Source organism: Molossus molossus, unplaced genomic scaffold (genome assembly GCF_014108415.1).
Source record: "Molossus molossus isolate mMolMol1 unplaced genomic scaffold, mMolMol1.p scaffold_m16_p_4, whole genome shotgun sequence".
Taxonomy (NCBI): Eukaryota; Metazoa; Chordata; class Mammalia; order Chiroptera; family Molossidae; genus Molossus; species Molossus molossus.
Window position 1 is genome coordinate 120896716 of NW_023425377.1, and position 15963 is coordinate 120912678.

The 15963-nt window shown below is 41.9% G+C and overlaps 1 protein-coding gene and 1 long non-coding RNA gene across 18 annotated transcripts in view; one reads left to right on the plus strand and one right to left on the minus strand.

Annotated features, from left to right (window-relative positions):
* The first annotated feature begins 1820 nt into the window (after positions 1-1820).
* Positions 1821-15833, plus strand: LOC118615197. Of its 2 annotated transcripts, none has more exons than XR_004956400.1 (3): positions 1821-2016; positions 2907-3013; positions 15581-15833. It is a non-coding gene; the product is annotated as an uncharacterized LOC118615197 (long non-coding RNA). The 2 variants fall into 2 exon arrangements; XR_004956401.1 differs by having other exon boundaries at positions 1833-1916.
* ABHD18 (abhydrolase domain containing 18) overlaps positions 11929-15963 on the minus strand; it is a 66162-nt gene continuing 62127 nt past the window's right edge. For 11 of the 16 annotated variants that reach the window (XM_036239856.1, XM_036239855.1, XM_036239857.1 and 8 more), the window contains one exon: positions 11932-12117. In XM_036239856.1, the coding sequence (XP_036095749.1) occupies positions 12066-12117 (52 nt within the window). In that variant the 3' untranslated portion in view covers positions 11932-12065. Of the gene's footprint in view, positions 12118-15963 lie in introns of all 16 variants that reach the window. The other 5 variants (XM_036239858.1, XM_036239862.1, XM_036239859.1 and 2 more) reach the window with 3 other exon arrangements.

Consider the following 15963-nt stretch of genomic DNA (forward strand, 5'->3'; position numbering starts at 1 on the left):
TGATGAACAAAACTGATCCAGAGACATAGAAGTAGCGTACAAACTGACAAACCCCAGAAGAGGTGTTGGGGGGGGGGGATAAAACACAGAACTTATATGCATGTATGCATGACCAATGGACATAGACAACAAAGCTGGGGATAGGGCAGGGGGGGATGGGGAGGAGGGTGTCAATGGAGGAAAAAGGAGAAACATCTGTAACACAAATTAATAAAAAATAATTAAAAAAAAAAAAAAGACTGCCCTTGAGTCTCCTTGAAGAGACTATACCAGGTCCTCCTCATTCCCCAGATGGCAGCCAAATTTCAGGGCTTTGAACTTTGTATGCATGTTCACAACTGAAGACTTCCCTGACATCTGATTCTGTGCAGATGCTGGGCACCTTCAAATCAAATTGACAAGGAAGAAAGTAGCTGCCATTGATGTAGACAACTTCCACATGAGATGCTGGCTCAGGACTTCCTACTTTAGCTAAACATGAAGCTCTTTACTCTGGCATTGGCCTAGAAAGATAACACTATCACCAGTATTTCCAGGCCATTACTAAGGGGGTAACCTCTAGAATTTAGAACATTTTATTTCAGACTAGGAGACTTAGCAAATATGCTAAAAATATGACCTCTGGCTTAAATGGGCAAATGTAACAGTCCCTATAAATGAGTCCAATAACAGTGCCACCTTGGTGGAAGTGTTTTGTGCCCCAACAGGATTTACCATCGTCTGTGGTGATTATTAGACTCCTTGGGCCTATCAATACCTAGATGGGCCCTGGCTGGTTTGGCTCAATGGTTAGAGCATCAGCCTGCGGTCCAGAGAGACCCGAGTTCGGTTCCCGCTAAGGGCGCGTACCTCGGTTGCAGTTTGTTCCCAGCCCGGTTGATCGTGCCGGTGGCAGCCACTCGATGTGTCCCTTTCACATCGATGTTTTTCTCTCTCTCTCTTCCTCCTTCTCTCTCCCACTCTATCTGAGCAAAAAATGGAAAAGAATGTCCTCGGGTGAGGATTAAAAAAAAACCGAAAAACCTAGATGGTTGGCCCATGATGCTTCTTAGGTTCTCTAACTGTGCCCCTAACTTTTCACAAAGGAACTAGGGCACCACATAAGTCAGCTCTTCTGGATTTGCATCTTGAGTTAGAAATGACCTACCATGAGGCATTCATGATTCAGAATTGGCTTCCTTTGGCAGGGCCTTACTTCCCTAGTTAGGAATACATGTAAATGAGACTATGATCAGGAACCTCTCCTTAACTACTGAAGATATTGATCCTTAGACTCTTTGGTCAAAGTTGTTCTTGATAATAGGGTAGACTTTGATTATCTTTTAGCTGAGCAAGGAGATGTCTGAGCTGTGGCCAATACATTCTGCTGCACTTGGATTAACACTTCTGGGGAAACTGAAACTCCTGATTACTGAGCAAGCCACTTGGCTTAAAAAGGTGACTCCTTTGCTGGGTCCTTTGACTTCTTTGATTTTGATTGGTTTGGGTCTTGACTATGGCTCTGAAGTACATTCTGAACATTGGGAATTATGCTGCTTATAGTTATAATAATCTCCCTGATGTATTGTATCCTTTCAAAAGCTTTAAATGTACTCGGCCGGTGTGGCTCAGTGGTTGAGGATCAACCCATGCACCCAGAGGTCATCAGTTCGGTTCCTGGTCAGGGCACATGCCCAGGTTGTGGGCCCGATCCCCAGTGAGGGGCATGCAGGAGGCAGCCAGTCGATGTTCTCTCTCATCAATGTTTCTATTTCTCTCTCCCTCTCCATTCCTCTCTCTCTCAAGATCAATAAAGAAAAAAAAAATTGAAGACAATTACTGGGAAGAGGATCAGCCCAGCAAGTCAGGCAGCTCCCGCCTGCTTCTCTGCCCCAGGGCACGGGCAACCCAAACAGTCCTCTCTCCAGCCCGGTGATGTGAGTAGACAGGTCACTGACCGACCAGTTCTCATAATCTGGTACTTACTTCCGAGAGCGCACTGGCCCTGAGGACTGCGGAGGAAGCTGGACATGTCAGGTACCGACTCTCTGCACTAACGACAGGGTGACTGCCCAGAGCAAGCGATGGACCCTCGTCCCCGGAACGTGCCAGGGGCTGCGTGGCCCCAGGGAACCAGGGCTGAGCTGCGTGCCCCTCGCCGGAACACAGCGTCAGCGGTTTCTACGAGCACCATGTGCCTCTAGGACAGTGACCGTCGACCTTCCCACCTCACGGCACAGGAACTGAGGGCTGCCGGCCGTGTGGCTGAGCATCGTCCAAGCACCGAAATGTCACCAGTTCGACTCCCGTTCAGGGCAAACGCCAGGGTGGTGGGTTTGGTTCCCAGTCGGGGTGCATGAAAAATAAAAAAAAAATAAAAGAAAAAAAATTTTTTTTTAAAGCTTTAAATGCATGTTCACAGCCCCCGACCACCAGGCAAATGATCTCCTTAAGACTGAAACATCAAAGCCCTGGCCGGGTAACTCAGTTGGAGCACCATCCTGAGACACCTGTGGGTTTGATCACCGGTCAGAGCACATAGAGGAATCAACCAATAAATGTATGAATAAGTGGAACAACAAATAGGTCTCTCTCTCTCTCTCTCCCTTCTCTCTCTAAAAAAAAAAAAAAATTAATAAATAAAATTTAATTTTGTTTTTTAATCCTCACCTGAGGACTTTTTTCAATATTTTGTTCAGATAGAGTGGGAGGGAGAGAGAGAGAGACATCGACGTGAAGGGACACATCGAGTGGCTGCCACCCACACAACCCAACCAGGGCCGGGGACAAACTGCGACACCGAGATACGTGCCCTTAGCGGGAACCGAACCCGGGTCTCTCGGGACCGCAGGCCGACACTCTAACAGCTGAGCCAAACCGGCCAGGGCTTAATAAATAAAATTTAAAAATCTGTTTCTTCTTATTAGAAAAGACTGGAATGTCGAGAACAAAGAGAATGATCAACTGAAGATCGTGAACCTGAAGCCGTGACCTGTTTCTTCTTTGTGATGGAAAACTGGAACCTGGAACACAGGTACACTAAGGGCTGTGGGTTCGAGTCCTGGTCAGGGCACATACCCAGGTTGCAGGCTTGATTCCCAGTTGGGGCATATACTGGAAGCAACCGATCCGTGTTCCTCTCACATTGATGTTTGTCTCTCTCCCTCTCTCAAATTAATTTAAAAAATGAAGAAGCAGCTGCACGACCAGTGTGGCTCAGTGGTTGAGTCGACCCTGCACCAAGAGGTCGTCAGTTCGATTTTCAGTCAGGACACATGCCCAGGTTGTGGGCTTGGTCCCCAGTGGGGGCCGTGCAGAAGGCAGCCCATCGATGTTCTCTCTCATCAATGTTTCTCTCTCTCTAAAATCAATCAAGGAAAAAAAATAATAATAAAAAAGGGAGATAGTTCTCTAAGCCCTCAGAAGTTATGAAATACCTAGTCACCTTATACAAACTTGATATTCAAATGGTTATTCAGATGAGCCTTTAAAAGATAAATCTTGTTTTTCCTGTTTAGAGTATGCTAATATTTCATCCAGTGATTGAACCCATTGCTTTTTCCCCTCCCCCTGGAGTCTCAGGGAAGTCCCACAAGAACATGAAGATCTTTGTTTTTATTAGCAGTACAATTTAGGTTCAGACTGGCAAAAACCCAATGTGCAAATAGGTGTACTTTATGCTGGAGATTTCAGAGAATGCATTAAATATAGTCTGCTCCCAAGTCCCACAGTCCAAGGAAAAGATAAAACTGAACCCAGAGATAATTTTATTAACTTCCTATAAGATGATGACTTTAAAAGAGACCAATGTTTTTGCCTGGCTGGTGTGGCTCAGTGGATTGAGCGTTGTCCCATGGACTGAGAGGTCCCGGTTCGATGCCTGGTCACACCACATGCCCAGCTTTTGGGCTCCATCCCCAGAAGGGGACATGCAGGAGGCAGCTAATTGATGTCTCTATCTCTCTAAAAAAAATCATTGAAAACATATTTTAAAAAACATTTAGTCCAGCCGGTGTGGCTCAGCGGTTGAGCATTGACCCATGTACCAAAAGATCGCAGTTCAATTCCCAGTCAGGGCACATGCTCAGGTTGTGGGCCCGATCCCCAGTGAGGGGCATGCATGAGGTGGCCAGTCGATATTCTCTCTCATTGATGCTTTTATCTTCCTCTCTCTCTCCCTTCTTCTCTAAAATCAATAAAGGGGAAAAAAAAACAAACACAAAAAAACATTAGAGCCCTGGCCGGTTTGGCTCAGCAGTTAGAGCATCAGCCCATGGACCAGAGAGTCCTGGGTTCGGTTCCCACTAAAGGCATGTACCTCGGTTGCAGTTCGTCCCTGGCCCCAGTTGGGGTTGTGTGGGTGGCAACCACTTGATGTATCTTTCTCACATCGATGTTTCTCTTTTTCTCCCTCTCTTCCTCCCTCCCTTCCTCCCTCCCGCTCTATCTGAGGATAAATGCAAAAATGTCCTCGGGTGAGGATGAAAAATAAAAATAAAAGAGACCAATTTTTCAATAGGATATATTGAACTATCATTACCTCCAAGTCAAAGAGCCGTGGGCCCTGTTTATCACAAAAAACATGAGGCAAATGCTTGGATAGGACTAAATACTTTAATTATCTCTACCATTCTCGGCAGGGTCAGTGCTAATGCGTATTTGAAAAGCTTTATCGGTACTTTCTCTTCAGTAAATACAGTGACATATTCAATCTTAGATAAAGTAAGAGTAAAAGCACCTTCAGGAAACTTCATTCTTTTTCCACTTATCTGTATTATACAAATAAAGCAAAAAAAGACAAAACAAAACAACAAAAACCCCACTGTGCTTGCCATGCAAACAGTTTCAAAACGATCTAGGTTACCTTTCCACCAGGTTGCTGTTCCGAGGTAGGTTGGTTTTAATGAGTCAGTTTCACAGAAGTAGGAACTCTCTTTTTTAAAAAATTTACCTTTGTTGTTGAAAGTGTTACAGATGTCCCTTCTTTCCCCCCCTATTGACACCCTCCTTCCTGCTCCCAAGAAGTAGGAATTCTCTCAAATGTTTCAGGTGTCTTGCCTAAGAACTCTCCACCTTGATGCTCAAAACTCGGCCTTTCCTGGCTCACTATTTAGACTTTTGTTTGTTTTTTTAAATAATTTTTCTTTAGTGATTTTTTAACATTCCTTTTTCTTTACTGATTTTTGGAGAGAGAGGAAGGAAGAGGAAGAGAGAGAGAAACATCGATGAGCAAGAACATCGATTGGTCACCTCCTGCATGTCTCCCTATTAGGGATCAGGCCCACACCTGGGCATGTGCCTTGACCAGGAATCAAACCGGTGACCTCTCAACCACTGAACCACACCAGCTGGGCCACTATTTAGACTTTTATTTTACAATGTGGACAGGAAAAAAAGGGGTTCAGTGGAAAGTGATACCTTTCAGGGCGATCTGACCATAAGTTCCTAACTGGGCAGGTAAGTCATGGTGGGCAGTTCAGCCCCAGGAGGCCTATAACTTTTCTGTTGTTGTTAATCCTCACCCAAGGATGTACATTTTTTTCCATTGATTTCAGAGACACTGAAAGGGAGGGAAGGAAGGAGAAAGAAACATCGATGTGAGAGAGACACACTGATTGGTTGCCTCCTGCATGCCCCTAACCTGAGCTGGGGATCAAACCTGCAACCCAGGTGCACACCCCTGACTGGAATCCAACCCTCGACCTTTCTGTCCTTGTACCAACTTTCTAACTTCTGAGCCAAACCAGCCGGGGCTATAACTTCTTTAGTAAAAGATTTTAAGCCAACCCAGTCCATTGTTCTTGTGCATGTAGGTTAACACACCTTTGTAACAACATTAATACCCCTGGAAAGGGGTATTAACCCTCAGAAGAGCACATAATCTTGTTAACTAGCCTGTAATCCAATCCCTGCCTGGCTTTTGCCCTCCACCAGGCAGTTTTCCTTACGTCCTTCCTTAGTTTCAAATGTATAAAAGAAGGCTGCAAAATTGTTATTCCAGGAGCATTTGAAATCTTACTCCTATGCATATGTTGCCAGTTTGGCTCAAATAAACTCATAAAAATTCTCTACAAGTTTGGACGTCTCTTACATTGACAAATTCTATTGTTTGAAAATCCTTGTTCTTTGACAACTAGAAGAAAAAAAGTTATGCTTCTTTGAACTTAGTTTATTTTTAGGGCATTTTGAAAAATGATTAAATATTACTGTTACTAGTGTTATATTAAGTTCTGTCTGTTGACACTGCCAACATACTGATCACACGTTGAGAAGCAAAGTGCTAGGGTATGACTTCTTTTTAAAAAATATTTTTTCTCCCTTTATTGATTTTAGAGACAAAGAAAGGGAGAGGGAGAGACAGAAACATCGATGAGAGAGAATATCGCTGGGCCGCCTCCTGCATGACCCCTGCTGGGGATTTGGCCCATAACCTGGGCATGTGCCCTGACCGGGAATCAAACCGGTGACCTCTTGGTCAGGGCACATGCCCAGGTCGTGAGCCAAGTCCCCCATGAGAGGCATGCAGGAGGCGGCTAATGGATGTTCTCTCTCATCGATGTTTCTGTCTCTCTTCCCCTTTCCTTTCCTCTTTCTCTAAAAAAAAAAAAAAAAAAAACTGTTTCAAAATCCTTCCTACAACCTTTGGTTTCCTAAGATTCTGCCTATATGACTTTTTTGGTTTTTTTAATCCTCACCTGAGGATATTTTTCCATTTATCTTCAGATAGAGCAGGAGGGAGGGAGGAAAAGAGAAAGAAACATCCATGTGAGACACATCAATTGGTTGCCTCCCACAGGACCTCAACCGGGGCCAGGGACAAACCACAACCGAGGTACATGTCCTTGGCCGGAATCAAACCTGGGACTCTTTGGTTCAAGGGCTGACACTCTAACCGCTGAGCCAAACTGGCCACAGCTGCCTATATGACTATTCCTAGAAGTAGGTTATCTACTCCTGCAAAATGTACCTCTTTTCCCTTTGTCTCATCTGCCATCATCTTTCCTTTTATATCCAAACCCAGTTTCTATAGCAGCCTCTACCCAGGATTCCCGTTGCCGGTCCAGCTGCATCCTATAGTTAAGTTCTTATTTCCAGATTTTAACTGTTTGCAGTATATTTACTAGTATAAATGTAATCATATCCAACAGTGAGTGAGTTTATACAACATTCAGACAACAATGGTCTCTCAGAAAGCTGGTTTCCCTGGGATCACAAATATTTTGGGAGAAATTTTGGCTTTTGCTGTAGATACTGAATATGATTCTGCTAGAGCTTCCCCGGATTATTTTTATTGATTGATTTTAAAGGAAGAGAAAGGGGGTGAGAGCATCAATTTATTGTTCCACTTATTATTTTTTAAATCTTTATTGTTGGATGTAAAATGTATTACAGATGTTCCACATTTTTCCCCCATTGACCCCCTCCTCCACACTCCCTCCCCCCTCCCGCCTTTTCCCACACTATTGTCTGTGTCCATTGGTTATGCATATAAGTTCTTTGGTTTATTCCCCTCCCCCACCCCTTTCCCTTTGAGGTTTGTCAGTCTAGCAATAAATTTGTACTTCTTAATCCCTTCACCTTTTTCACCCATTGCCCCAACCCCCCTCCCAACTGGCAACCAACAAAATGTTCTCTGTATCTATGAGAATGTTTCTGTTCTACCTGTTCATTTTGTTTGTAGATTCCATTGTTGATAGATATGTATTCATTGTCATTTTGTTTGTTCATGTTTTTTATCTTTTTCTTCAAAAAGACCCTTCATCATTTCATGTAATAACGGTTTGGTGGTGATGAACTCCTTTAACTTTTTCTTGTCTGGGAAAGTCTTTATATGGCCATCGATTCTAAATGACAGCTTTGCAGGATAGAGTAATCTTGGTTGTAGGTTCTTGCTTTTCATCACTCTGAATATTTCTTGCCACTCCCTTCTGGCCTGCAAAGTTTCTTTTGAGAAATCAGCTGACAGCCTAATGGGAACTCCCTTGTAGGTAACTAGCTGCGTTTCTCTTGCTGCTTTAAAGAGTCTCTCTGTCTTGAACCTTTTGCATTTTGATGATGATGTGTCTTGGTGTGGGCCTCTTGGGGTTCATCTTGTTTGGGACTCTCTGTGCTTCCTGGACTTGTATGTCTGTGTCCTTCACCAAGTTAGGAAAGTTTTCTGCCATTATTGTTTCAAACAGGTTTTTGATTTCTTGTTCTCTCTCTTCTCCTTCTGGCACCCCCAAGATGCGAATGTTGGCACGCTTGAAGTTGTCCCAGAGGCTCCTTACACTATCCTCATTTTTTTTTTGATTCTTTTTTCTTTTTGCTGTTCTGATTGGGCATTTTTTGCTTCCTTATATTCCAAATCGATGGTTTGCTCCTTGGATTTACGTACTCTATTATTGAAGCTGTGTGAATTGTTCTTTATTTCAGTTAATGCCTCCTTCAATTCTAACTGTGCATCCATGATTTCTGACTGGTCCTTTTTTATGCTCTTGAGGCCCTCACTAAGTTCACTGAGGTTCTCACTAAGTTCATTGAGCATCCTTATAAGCAGTATTTTGAACTCAGTATCTGTTAGGTTGCTTATCTCCATTTCGCTTAGTTCTTTTCCTAGGGTTTTGTTCTGTTCTTTCATTTGGGACCTGTTTCTTGGTCTCCTCATTTTGGCTGCCTCCCTGTGTTTGTTTCAGTGTATTACTTAATGAGAGGTAAGGGGGTCGCTGAGACCAGATGCTGCTCGTTTGAAAGAATTTAGGAAAAACCTGAAGCAGGATCCAAGACAGGCCAATCCTATGGTTAAGCAAGTGGCAACAGCTTGGGTGGGCCTCAAAGTTGGGTGGGGCGGGGCCTCAGGGAGTCACCAGGGCGGGGCTACCAGTGTGAGCCAGGTTGCTGGGGTCTCAGATATGGGGGCTGTCTGCTGCCCCCGGGAAGGGCTCACCAAAGGAGCAAAGGCCTCTGACAGCACGTCTGTCCTGGAGAAAGCCCCTTCTCCAGCCCTCGCTCCAGTGCCAAACAGCTCAGTTCTTCCCTGTGTGTCTCTGGCGCCCCTCGAGCTGCCTCCCCTCCGAGCTCAGAGGGAGAGAGTCCGCTAAGTCTGTGCGCGGGCCCTTTAAGGAGCTGCCTGGGGCTCCAGCCGCCTCAGCCTCCCTGAGCCTCAGTTCCTGCTGGTTTTCCAGCCAGAAGTGATGGGGATTCTCTTCCTGGCACTGGGACCCTGAGCAGGGCGCCTGGTGTGGGACGGGGACCCCTCAGTCCTCAGGGAGGACCTTCCCAGCCGAGGTGTCCCCCTGATTTTTATCCCCACACTTGGGTGTGGGCCCAGCCCGTCCCCTCCGCCCTCCTACCAGTCTCCATGTGGCTGCTGCTTTAATTCCGTAGTTGTAGGACTGCATTCAGCTTGATTTCAGGTGGTTTTGAATGATGGTTGTTCTGTAGTTTAGTTGTAACTTTGATGTGGTTGTGGGAGGACACGATACCGCGTTTACCTACCCGCCGTCTTGACCGGAAGTCTATTGTTCCAGTTATTTATGCATTCAGTGGTTGATTCTTATATATGCCCTTACTGGGGATTAAACCTGCAACCTTAGCTACCTGGCCACGGTCCTTCCCTAGCTTATTTATGCGTTACCTTATTTGGGTCATAAACAGACAAGGATTTAGAATAATACCTCTTGAACACAAGTAACTTTTTAAATAAACTTTTATTGTGAAGTATAAAATATTTGGACATGATTTTAAAATTTTCAGTTACAGTGTTAACAATTCAATATTCTTTACAAGAGAAAGCACCACATTAAAAAATTACATTCATAGGAAACCATCTAAAATGCATATGCTCAATTATTTCATAGTAATTACAACATTAGGAACTCATGAAATTCAGAAGCTTTTTCTAACCACAGATCTAAATCAGGGTTGTCAAACTCTAGGGCTGAGTAGGAAACACACAGTAGTGACATAGTCTAATAAGAGGGAGTCCAGCAGACTGTGGCAAACTGGAATGCGTGCCATTCCGAACACATCTCGGATTCTGAAATATTATGCACGCTGCATAGAGCAACTGTGGGTTAAGCAGGCCTGAATCAACGGCCAGTCTGCAACTCTGGCCTCAGTAATTTCTAGCAGTGTATGTGTCCAGTCCTCAAAATGGCAGACAGCACTGCTGTGTGTGTGAGTATATATATGAAGCTTAAGTTACTATTTTGGGGGGGAGTAGATAAAAACTTTAAGAAAAGGTAGTTTGACTTAGAATTAATCAGTTTAGTTAACTGCACAGGTATAATCTTTTTTTTTTTTTTCAGAATTCCTGTAAAAGTTTATTTGAGCCAAATTGATGACAAAGCTGGGAAGCAAGACCTCGAGTGCTCCCCCAGCAACATATTCTTACAACGCTGGTTAACAGAGGAAATTCTTAAATACGTTCTTCCACATCTATTTGAGAAAAATTAGTTATGCCCAAGAGTTAATTAAAGTGAAATAAATTGCTCAGTAAGAAATACTTATGTGAGAATAAAGTATTGGTTTTGCTAAAGCCCACTATTCAGAAAGCATTCAATCCTATTACCTCACATTACACAAAAGAAAATAAATGTGATTCAATTGATAACAACTTTTACTTTAAAGGGTATATTATTGAAGAACTTTAGATTTTTATACTTTCAGTTAAAAGTAAAGGTTCTATCTGAACATGTAAAATTGCTACAGCTTAAATGGCTGTAACCATGTTGGTTTGTTATGTCAAAGTAGTTTCACAAATTTTATAACTCTGTATGCCATCAATGACTTCACATTAATAATTTAAAAATAGTATTTAAAAATTGAAATGATGGAGACGTTAGCATGACAAAATCTCCTTAAAAAGGCTACAATCATAATTCAAATATCCTTACTAGATTAGGAATACATTTTTAAATATAATCTATAGACAGCACGGATTTTAAATAAATAAAACTCAAATACATTTATTCTAAGCCTTGACACAATACTCAAAAATATTTTCTACTGCCTGGCTCTGTGTGTGTGTGTGTGTGTGTGTGTGTGTGTGTGTGTATGTATGTATATGTATATATATATATATATATATATTTTTTTTTTTTCCCCCTCTATTTTTTGAGAGTATCTTAGCTCTCAGCTTGAGAACTTTATCATAAAAACAAAGCACCGTATCTATCCATGTAATCTTCCAATTTAAAAAAGTTACTAGTTAAAATCTTTTCTGTAAGTTAAGTTTATTTGGGACAGAACAATTTCACTATGGCTATTAATTTTTGAAATAAAGAAGTCAAAGCTGTTATGTACTTGGCCTAAAGTAAAGTTAGATGTTTTGTAGACCCAGACTAGATATACATGTAAGAAAATGTTAAGACACAATGTGTACCAATTAATGCAACAGGTATTTCCACTTTTCATGAATTGAAAGTTGTTAAGTAGGGGAAATATATTTGGCATTTTTTTTCTAACCTAACATTAGGCAGTTTTAAAATCTAGCCAAGTCTTATGCATTATGTCTGCATTCTCATATTCGTTTTAATTATTAAAAGCACTTACATACAAAACAATCAGGATTTTTTAGAACTCAAAGTTTACGGTGATTTCACACATCATATATATTTTCATGGCAGAAAATTAAAGGTGAAAATAAGATTATAAATTCACTATGGATCCATAAAGGAAATAAACATGTTTCTCAGAGCAAATCAGTAGTAAAAATATAAGGGTATATAATAGAAGCTGATGTATCACAAACTTTGATTTAGCAGTTCTGTAAAAACCAATATAATTTCTATGAATAAATTTATTTTAAATCAATAAATTATTCATAATTAAAAATTTAAAGTTTTCATAAGTTGAAATAATAGACTATATATTGAGTATATGGGATTCCCACAAACAAAATACTTTAACATCACTTCATCCAAATACTGGTTTAAAGTTATTCAAATGCATTTAAAGATTATAGTTGACTGACTTGTAACACTGAATTCCAGAATAACTCGATGGCAGTTAGATATACAGTACTGTCTGCTTGTTTTTCACACCATCAAAGGATGAAACTCCTGTGAGAAATAGGGCCACACTGGCTATATACAGTGATCCAGTTAGTTAGCATATTTATGCAGGAAGCGTTCAAATGCATCATAGATGGCTCGTCTAAAATTAAAAACGAAAAACTACAAATAATTAGCAAAAAAGAGGAACATGCAGTGTTTTACTATAAGTTGTTTCAAAGATTACCTTTGGCCACAACCTCCTCTCCGGTCCCGGTGGAAGAGGCAGGTACCGGGGGTGGGTCTGGGCTCGGAGCCTCAGCACTGCCGCGACCTCCGACGCATTCCCGCCTGACGGTGTCACACGTGCAGAACCACCACTGTTTTCTGTGGAGCACTTTTTGTGCCTTAGATTTATATAATATATATGTACACATATATGTATAATACATGAAATGATAAAAGAAAAAGGAACTGGTTTCTTTTTATTTTATCACTTGTTAAATATTAACTGGATACATAATTTTTCAGAATATAGTATTAAATTTATTTCATAGATTATGATATACGTTTTATTATTAAAAAAACATGTTCCTGCCCTAGCCGGTTGCTCAGTGGTTAGAGCACTGGCCCTCGGGCGGAAGAGTCACAGGTTCGATTCCCGGTCAAGGGCACGGACCTGGGTTGCAGGTTTGATCCTGGCTCCAGCAGAGGTAGTGCAGGAGTCAACCAATTGATGTGTCTCTCACATCGATGTCTCGCTCTCTCTCTCTTCCTCCCTCCCTTCCAATTAAACAGAAAAGTTCCTAGCAGTTGAACTTAAAAGCAAACGCTGTAGTTTCCTACATTAATTTTACTAGGTATTTAAATTATTTTTTTATCCTTACCTAAGGACATTTTTGCATTTATCTTCAGACAGAGCGGGAAGGGGAGAGGGGGAAAGAGACAGGGAAACATCGATGTGAAAGGGACACATCGCCTGGCTGCCACCCACACAACCCCAAGGGGCCGGGGACAAACTGCAACGGTGCTACGTGCCCTTAGCGGGAACCGAACCCGGGTCTCTCTGGTCTGCCGGCCAACACTCTAACCACTGAGCATACCGGCCAGGGCAGTATTTTAATATTTAATTGGGAAGGAAGAATCAAAATTATCTGGCACAGATTTAAAGGATATTATTATTATTTTATCCTCACCTGAGGACGTTTTTCCATATTTTGTTCAGATAGAGTGGGAGGGAGAGAGAGAGAGAGAGAAACATCGACGTGAAAGGGACACATCGACTGGCTGCCACCCGCACGACCCAACCAGGGCCGGGGACAAACTGCAACCGAGGTACGTGCCCTTAGCGGGAACCGAAGCCGGGTCTCTTGGGACCATAGGCCAACACTCTAACCGCTGAGCCAAACCGGCCAGGGCTAAAGGATATTATTTTTAAAGCTTATTTTGTTTTTTCCATATTGTGAGAGTCTACATTTCTATTGTAGAATGTTTTCTTCAGAAAACCCAAGAACATAGGGAAAAGAGTCATAATCCCATCACTCTGAGGTATCTGCTGTAACGTTATATATTTCCTACAGGCTTTTTGTTGTTGTTAATCCTCACCCAGGGATATTTTCCCATTGATTTTTAGGTAGAGTGGGAGGGAGGAAGAGAGAGAGAAAAACATTGATGTGACACAGATTGGTTGCCTCCCGCAGGACCCAGCCTGGGGCTGGGCATCGAATCTGCAACCCAGGTAGGTGCCCTTGACCGGAAAATCAAACCCCAGACCCTCTGGTCCGTGGACTGGCGCTCTAACCGCTGAGCCAAACCAGCCAGGGCCCTACGGGCTTTTTTTTATTTGAAATCCATACATCTATATGTTCACCCAGTTTAAAGAATAACGAAATCATATCCATTCTGTATCCTACTTGTCGGACAAAGCATTTCCCCACATTCTTGAAAAGATATTAAGGTTATCTTTAAAACTGGCAGCCTAATAGATTATGACTTCCATCACACTTTTATTTGTTTGTCTCAGAAATGTGTCCCTTGTAAAATGTAACAAATAAGAAGGTAAACAAACTAAAGATGAACATTTGCATGTTGGTGTCAACATACAAAGAGCTTTTGCTATAGGGCAGGTGACAGAGCAGTAATTGATTGCAGGTGAGAGAGGGGGACCCTGCATGTTTTGTCCACTGAACAAAATTTCCCCCTGAGTTAGTCCTGGATATTTGCTCTGCTAGAATGAATTTCTTTTACTTCCTGATGCCTAAGGTTGCAACCTGGGCTTGTTTACATGGTATGAGGAGGGTTAGGAAAGGTATACATATGCCTTTTTAATCTTTTGAATAGTCTCTTATTCACCTGTATTATCAATCGATTCTAAATAATAACACAACATATAAAAGCACAGAAAAGAGTGGCTTTTGTTACATCTGGTGAGTGAAAAGAATGAATTTTTAAAATTCTAAACTGTTAGGTTTTGAAGTGATTGGGGTGGGGGGGAGGTTCAGGGAGGCCAAATAGTGATTCCAGAGCAGGTTACTCTTCTTTGCCCCTGTATGTCTGTGTAGAGATTAGTAACATATGCAGCAACTGCTCTAGTACTTGGCACACGGTAACAGCTAACATTGATCTCTTTCTCAAATGAAGCCTTTAAATGAGCACTTTCAAGTTTTTACAGCTATGATTATATCTATACTTCCTAATGCCTTTCAGACAAACTCCCACTTAGATACATGAAAGAGAAAAAGAAATTTGACACTGATTTACTAAAGCAAGCATGTGGGTTCTCTGATTCAAAAATGTAACAGACCTTTAGACTCTACTTGAGCAACCTTAGCAACCCAAAGCACTCACAATGTTTGTTTTGTTTTTTGCTGTTTTACTGTGTCAGAAAGTTGCATTGGGGAGGTAGTCTGCTCACTTACCAACAGGGATTCAAATGCTGAAGAAATATTTTTTAAAAGATCATACAATAAAAAGAAAGATTTATTATATGCTTCAGGACATTACAGACTTAAAGAGCCCTGGCTGGTTTGGCTTAGCAGTTAGAACGGACCAGAGAGGGGCCCGGCTTCGGTTCCTGCTAAGGGCACATATCTCGGTTGCAGTTTGTCCCTGGCTCTGGTTGGGATCGTGTGGGTGGCAAACACTCGATGTGTCTCTCTCACATCGATGTTTCTCTCTCTCCTCCTCCCTCTCTCCCTCCCGCTCTATCTGAAGATGAATGCAAAAGTGTCCTCGGGTGAGGATAAAAAAAATAATAAATTAGTCTGTACCTCAAAAAGGTGACATCTATATGTGGAAGTAATAATACACAAAGAATTATTTTTTAGATTAAAAAGAATTAAAGATGTCAAACATATAGCACACTCAACTTTTCTATAGCTACCCAGGTGTAAATTTTGGAACACTTATTTCACCCAGGGCACTGACCTACCACTTTATGTGAACTAATTTAACCATTAATGATAAATATTCCAACGATACCTTTTACCATCAAATTTGAATAAAAGTAGTAATAATGCAGGATACGAAAAAACGAGTTATAGTATACAAGTTTTATAAGTTTTAACAAATACTGGAGTCATAAAAGTTACTAATATCAAAACCAATATTTCTCTTCTCTTTCTAAGGTTCAATATTCACTTGCTACTGAAAACCAGTGCTAGACTATTCCACAGATGCTCAGGCCAATCTGAGAAAGAACATCATGCGGAGTGAGAAACCTGAGCAAGTTCCACAGAGCGTGACATTCTTCCCCATCCCTACAACACCTGCCTTTGACATCAGAAGAGGGTAAAACCACGTGCAAAGCGTGCCTATCATAGGCTACTTCCTAGTTCTCTAGAAGAAAAAGTCAATAAGAGGACAAGAAGGAAAGAGTACCACAATGTGAGAACTGAGGGAAACCAGGGAGGAAACAAGAGGACTAAAACATACATTGAAATTACTTAGTCTTGCCCTGGCCAATTTGGTTCGGTGGTTAGAGTGTCAGCCTTCGGACAAAGGGTCTCAG